This window comes from Oncorhynchus nerka, unplaced genomic scaffold (genome assembly GCF_034236695.1).
Source record: "Oncorhynchus nerka isolate Pitt River unplaced genomic scaffold, Oner_Uvic_2.0 unplaced_scaffold_3444, whole genome shotgun sequence".
Lineage (NCBI taxonomy): Eukaryota > Metazoa > Chordata > Actinopteri > Salmoniformes > Salmonidae > Oncorhynchus > Oncorhynchus nerka.
In genome coordinates, this window is record NW_027037851.1 from 10,001 (window position 1) to 17,735 (window position 7,735).

At 38.3% G+C, this 7,735-nt stretch overlaps 1 protein-coding gene across 2 annotated transcripts in view; it reads right to left on the bottom strand.

The window, feature by feature from the left end:
* LOC135566758 (uncharacterized) overlaps window positions 1-2,951 on the bottom strand; it is a 12,763-nt gene extending 9,812 nt beyond the window's left edge. For both annotated transcript variants that reach the window (XM_065014378.1, XM_065014377.1), the window contains exon 1: window positions 2,935-2,951. In XM_065014378.1, the coding sequence (XP_064870450.1) occupies window positions 2,935-2,947 (13 nt within the window). In that variant the 5' untranslated portion in view covers window positions 2,948-2,951. The remainder of the gene's footprint in view (window positions 1-2,934) is intronic.
* Between the last annotated feature and the right edge of the window lie 4,784 nt (window positions 2,952-7,735).

Sequence of the window (7,735 nt, forward strand, 5' to 3'; positions counted from 1 at the left end):
AAGATGTATAGAATATACAGTAATATAATGAAGATGTATAGAATATAGATAATATATGAAGAATATACAGTAATATAATGAAGATGTATAGAATATACAGTAATATAATGAAGATGTATAGAATATACAGTAATATAATGAAGATGTATAGAATATACAGTAATATAATGAAGATGTATAGAATATACAGTAATATAATGAAGATGTATAGAATATACAGTAATATAATGAAGATGTATAGAATATACAGTAATATAATGAAGATGTATAGAATATACAGTAATATAATGAAGATGTATAGAATATACAGTAATATAATGAAGATGTATAGAATATACAGTAATATAATGAAGATGTATAGAATATACAGTAATATAATGAAGATGTATAGAATATACAGTAATATAATGAAGATGTATAGAATATACAGTAATATAATGAAGATGTATAGAATATAATGAAGATGTATAGAATATACAGTAATATAATGAAGATGTATAGAATATACAGTAATATAATGAAGATGTATAGAATATACAGTAATATAATGAAGATGTATAGAATATACAGTAATATAATGAAGATAATATAAGAATATACAGTAATATAATGAAGATGTATAGAATATACAGTAATATAATGAAGATGTATAGAATATACAGTAATATAATGAAGATGTATAGAATATACAGTAATATAATGAAGATGTATAGAATATACAGTAATATAATGAAGATGTATAGAATATACAGTAATATAATGAAGATGTATAGAATATACAGTAATATAATGAAGATGTATGTAATATAATGAAGATGTATAGAATATAATGAAGATGATAGAATATACAGTAATATAATGAAGATGTATAGAATATACAGTAATATAATGAAGATGTATAGAATATACAGTAATATAATGAAGATGTATAGAATATACAGTAATATAATGAAGATGTATAGAATATACAGTAATATAATGAAGATGTAATATAATGAAGATATATAGTAATATAATGAAGATGTATAGAATATACAGTAATATAATGAAGATGTATAGAAATATATAGAAGTAATATAATGAAGATGTATAGAATATACAGTAATATAATGAAGATGTATAGAATATACAGTAATATAATGAAGATGTATAGAATATACAGTAATATAATGAAGATATAGAATAATATATAATAATATAATGAAGATGTATAGAATATACAGTAATATAATGAAGAATATACAGTAATATAATGAAGATGTATAGAATATAATATAATGAAGATGTATAGAATATACAGTAATATAATGAAGAATAGAATATACAGTAATATAATGAAGATGTATAGAATATACAGTAATATAATGAAGATGTATAGAATATACAGTAATATAATGAAGATGTATAGAATAGAATATACAGAATATACAGTATAATGAAGATGTATAGAATATACAGTAATATAATGAAGATGTATAGAATATACAGTAATATAATGAAGATGTATAGAATATACAGTAATATAATGAAGATACAGTAATATAATGAAGAATATACAGTAATATAATGAAGATGTATAGAATATACAGTAATATAATGAAGATGTATAGAATATACAGTAATATAATGAATATACAGTAATATAATGAAGATGTATAGAATATACAGTAACATAACAAATATGTATAGAATATACAGTAATATAATGAAGATGTATAGAATATACAGTAATATAATGAAGATGTATAGAATATACAGTAATATAATGAAGATGTATAGAATATACAGTAATATAATGAAGATGTATAGAATATACAGTAATATAATGAAGATGTATAGAATATACAGTAATATAATGAAGATGTATAGAATATACAGTAATATAATGAATATATAATATAGAATATACAGTAATATAATGAAGATGTATAGAATATACAGTAATATAATGAATGTATAGAATATACAGTAATATAATGAAGATGTATAGAATATACAGTAATATAATGAAGATGTATAGAATATGAACAGTAATATAATGAAGATGTAATATAAGAATATACAGTAATATAATGAAGATGTATAGAATATACAGTAATATAATGAAGATGTATAGAATATACAGTAATATAATGAAGATGTATAGAATATACAGTAATATAATGAAGATGTATAGAATATACAGTAATATAATGAAGAGGTATAGAATATACAGTAATATAATGAAGATGTATAGAATATACAGTAATATAATGAATATACAGTAATATAATGAAATGATAGTAAATATACAGTAATATAATGAAGATGTATAGAATATACAGTAATATAATGAAGAGTAATATAATGAAGATGTATAGAATATACAGTAATATAATGAAGATGTATAGAATATAATAATGAAGATGTATAGAATATACAGTAATATAATGAAGATGTATAGAATATACAGTAATATAATGAAGATGTATAGAATATACAGTAATATAATGAAGATGTATAGAATATACAGTAATATAATGAAGATGTATAGAATATACAGTAATATAATGAAGATGTATAGAATATACAGTAATATAAATGAAGATGTATAGAATATACAGTAATATAATGAAGATGTATAGAATATACAGTAATATAATGAAGATGTATAGAATATACAGTAATATAATGAAGATGTATAGAATATACAGTAATATAATGAAGATGTATAGAATATACAGTAATATAATGAAGATAGAATATAGAATGAAGATACAGTAATATAATGAAGATGTATAGAATATACAGTAATATACTGAAGGTATAGAATATACAGTAATATAATGAAGATGTATAGAATATACAGTAATATATGAAGATGTATAGAATATACAGTAATATAATGAAGATGTATAGAATATACAGTAATATAACGAAGATGACAGCTCTTACTTTCTCCAGTCATCACCCCTGTGGTATCTATGGGCAGCATCCCCATGTAACCATAGAAACTGGACTGCTGCACTGGGGGAGGACAAATGCAAAACACAAAAGGCCTTTCACCCTGGAATAAGGATTCACTGGTATTCATTGATTCACACTGGTATTATAAGCCCCGGGCTAAGGATTCACACTGGTATTCTAAAGCCCCGGGCTAAGGATTCACACTGGTATTATACAGCCCTGGGCTAAGGATTCACACTGGTATTGTAAAGCCCTGGGCTAAGGATTCACACTGGTATTCTAAAGCCCCGGGCTAAGGATTCACACTGGTATTCTACAGCCCCGGGCTAAGGATTCACACTGGTATTATACAGCCCCGGGCTAAGGATTCACACTGGTATTATAAAGCCCCGGGCTAAGGATTCACACTGGTATTCTAAAGCCCTGGAATAAGGATTCACACTGGTATTATACAGCCCCGGGCTAAGGATTCACACTGGTATTCTAAAGCCCCGGGCTAAGGATTCACACTGGTATTCTAAAGCCCTGGAATAAGGATTCACACTGGTATTATACAGCCCTGGGCTAAGGATTCACACTGGTATTCTACAGCCCCGGGGCTAAGGATTCACACTGGTATTCTAAAGCCCTGGGGCTAAGGATTCACACTGGTATTCTAAAGCCCCGGGCTAAGGATTCACACTGGTATTCTACAGCCCTGGGGCTAAGGATTCACACTGGTATTCTAAAGCCCCGGGCTAAGGATTCACACTGGTATTCTAAAGCCCTGGAATAAGGATTCACACACTAAAGCCCCGGGGGATTCTGGTATTCTCAAAGCCCTGGGATAAGGATTCACACTGGTATTCTAAAGCCCTGGAATAAGGATTCACACTGGTATTCTAAAGCCCTGGGCTAAGGATTCACACTGGTATTCTAAAGCCCTGGGGCTAAGGATTCACACTGGTATTCTAAAGCCCCGGGCTAAGGATTCACACTGGTATTCTAAAGCCCTGGAATAAGGATTCACACTGGTATTCTAAAGCCCTGGGTATTCTAAAGCCCTAAGGATTCACACTTAAAGCCCTGGGGCTAAGGATTCACACTGGTATTCTAAAGCCCTGGGATAAGGATTCACACTGGTATTCTAAAGCCCTGGAGATAAGGATTCACACTGGTATTCTAAAGCCCTGGGATAAGGATTCACACTGGTATTCTAAAGCCCTGGAATAAGGATTCACACTGGTATTCTAAAGCCCTGGGCTAAGGATTCACACTGGTATTCTAAAGCCCTGGGGCTAAGGATTCACACTGGTATTCTAAAGCCCTGGGATAAGGATTCACACTGGTATTCTAAAGCCCTGGGATAAGGATTCACACTGGTATTCTAAAGCCCTGGGCTAAGGATTCACACTGGTATTCTAAGGATAAGGATTCACACTGGTATTCCAAAGCCCTGGGATAAGGATTCACACTGGTATTCCAAAGCCCTGGGATAAGGATTCACACTGGTATTCTAAAGCCCTGGGATAAGGATTCACACTGGTATTCTAAAGCCCTGGGATAAGGATTCACACTGGTATTCTAAAGCCCTGGGATAAGGATTCACACTGGTATTCCTAAAGCCCTGGGATAAGCCCTGGATTCACACTGGTATTCTAAAGCCCTGGGATAAGGATTCACACTGGTATTCTAAAGCCCTGGGATAAGGATTCACACTGGTATTCTAAAGCCCTGGGATAAGGATTCACACTGGTATTCTACAGCCCTGGGATAAGGATTCACACTGGTATTCTAAAGCCCCGGGATAAGGATTCACACTGGTATTCTAAAGCCCTGGGATAAGGATTCACACTGGTATTCTAAAGCCCCGGGCTAAGGATTCACACTGGTATTCTAAAGCCCCGGGCTAAGGATTCACACTGGTATTCTAAAGCCCTGGGCTAAGGATTCACACTGGTATTCTAAAGCCCCGGGATAAGGATTCACACTGGTATTCTAAAGCCCTGGGATAAGGATTCACACTGGTATTCTAAAGCCCTGGGATAAGGATTCACACTGGTATTCTAAAGCCCTGGGATAAGGATTCACACTGGTATTCTAAAGCCCTGGGATAAGGATTCACACTGGTATTCTACAGCCCTGGGATAAGGATTCACACTGGTATTCTAAAGCCCTGGGCTAAGGATTCACACTGGTATTCTACAGCCCTGGGATAAGGATTCAACATTCTAAAGCCCTGGGATAAGGATTCACACTGGTATTCCAAGCCCTGGATAAGGATTCACACTGGTATTTAAAAAGCCCTGGGAAAGGATTCACACTGGTATTCTAAAGCCCTGGGATAAGGATTCACACTGGTATTCTAAAGCCCTGGGATAAGGATTCACACTGGTATTCCAAAGCCCTGGGATAAGGATTCACAGCTAAAGCCCTGGGCATTTACAGCCCTGGGATAAGGATTAGCCTGGCATTTCCACAGCCCTGGGATAAGGATTCACACTGGTATTCCACAGCCCTGGGATAAGGATTCACACTAGCATTCTAACAGCCTAGGATAAGGATTCACACTGGTATTCTAAAGCCCTGGGATTTGATTCAGCACTGGTATTCTAAAGCCCTGGGATAAGGATTCACACTGGTATTCTAAAGCCCTGGGATAAGGATTCACACTGGTATTCTAAAGCCCTGGGATAAGCCTAGGTATTCTACAGCCCTGGGATTTGATTCACACTGGTATTGTAAAGCCCTAGCATTTGACAAACACATTTGACAGCATTCTAGCCATTTGATAGCAATAAGGCATTTAAAGCCAAGCATTTCTAGCTCTTGCTAGCATTTGACAGCCTAGCATTTGACAGCCTAGCATTTGATAGCCTAGCATTTGACAGCCTAGCATTTGACAGCCTAGCATTTGACAGCCTAGCATTTTTGACAGCCTAGCATTTTGCATTTGACAGCCTAGCATTTGATTTCCAACAGTGATGGTTTGTATAAACCTTGCTGTCTGCCTGTCAGACCGCGGAAAACAATGTTTATCACTTTTGAAAATGCCACCTCTTTCCCCTGTACAGAGAATTCTGTGCAACGAGGCAAAATCATGCACCAACTATTATTATAATGGATTGAAATGAAACGTCAATAGAGAAGCTATGAAAACAGATTAAAGACGTGGAGCGTTTGTTAGCCCTTTTCAGATGTAAGAGTTTGTGGCTTCAGTTGGCTTAGCTGAGGGAGAAGACGTTAGCTTGCATAGCAACCGTTAGCCATAGCAACCGTTTTTGTTAGCCATAGCAACCGTTAGCGATAGCAGCCAAAGTTTTTGGTACTTGATTTCGTTATTTTTTTTCCCCGTCTGGTTTTTCGGGAAGGATGAAATAGTATGAATTGTCCTTATTAAAATAGAGTGAAGAACGCAGCACAGGCATATGCAAATGAAGTGAAAATGCAGCTTTTGTGATTGGCACAGTGGAAATGATATGCGTTTCCCCCCTCAAAGTCTGTGCTAATCCTGCTCTGGAGCAGGCCAACTATAAGAGCCTCCTCCACCCAGGGCTAAGAGCCTCCTCCACCCAGGGCTAAGAGCCTCCTCCGCCCAGGGCTAAGAGCCTCCTCCGCCCAGGGCTAAGAGCCTCCTCCGCCCAGGGCTAAGAGCCTCCTCCGCCCAGGGCTAAGAGCCTCCTTCACCCAGCGCTAAGAGCCTCCTCCACCCAGGGCTAAGAGCCTCCTTCACCCAGGGCTCAGAGCATCCTTCGCCCAGGGCTAAGAGCCTCCTTATCCCAGGGCTAAGAGCCTCCTTATCCCAGGGCTATAAGAGCCTCCTTCCCCCAGGGCTATAAGAGCCTCCTCCCACAGGGCTCAGAGCCTCCTTCCCCAGGGCTATAAAAGCCTCCTTCGCCCAGGGCTCAGAGCCTCCTTCCCCAGGGCTATAAGAGCCTCCTTCCCCAGGGCTATAAAAGCCTCCTTCGCCCAGGGCTATAAGAGCCTCCTCCCCCAGGGCTCAGAGCCTCCTTCCCCAGGGGTCAGAGCCTCATTATCCCAGGGCTATAAGAGCCTCCTCCCCCAGGGCTATAAGAGCCTCCTTCCCCCAGGGTTATAAGAGCCTCCTCCCCCAGGGCTTAGAGCCTCCTTCCCCCAGGGCTATAAGAGCCTCCTTCGCCCAGGGCTATAAGGGCCTCCTCCCCCAGGGCTATAAAATCCTCCTTCGCCCAGGGCTATAAGAGCCGCCTCCCCCAGGGCTATAAAAGCCTCCTCCCCCAGGGGTCAGAGCCTCATTCACCCAGGGCTATAAGGGCCTCCTCCCTCAGGGGTCAGAGCCTCCTTATCCCAGGGCTATAAGAGCCTCCTCCCCCAGGGCTATAAGAGCCTCCTTCCCCCAGGGCTATAAGAGCCTCCTTCGCCCAGGGCTATAAGGGCCTCCTCCCCCAGGGCTATAAAAGCCTCCTTCGCCCAGGGCTCAGAGCCTCCTTCCCCAGGGCTATAAGAGCCTCCTTCCCCAGGGCTATAAGAGCCTCCTTCCCCAGGGCTATAAGAGCCTCCTTCGCCCAGGGCTATAAGGGCCTCCTCCCCAGGGCTATAAAGCCTTCTTCGCCCAGGGCTCAGAGCCTCCTTCCCCAGGGCTATAAGAGCCTCCTTCGCCCAGGGCTATAAGAGCCTCCTCCCCAGGACTATAAGAGCCTCCTCCCCAGGGCTATAAAGCCTCTCCCCAGGGGTCAGAGCCTCCTTATCCCAGGGCTATAAGAGCCTCCTCTCCCAGGGCTATAAGAGCCTCCTTCCCCAGGGCTATAAGAGCCTCCTCCCCCAGGGCTAT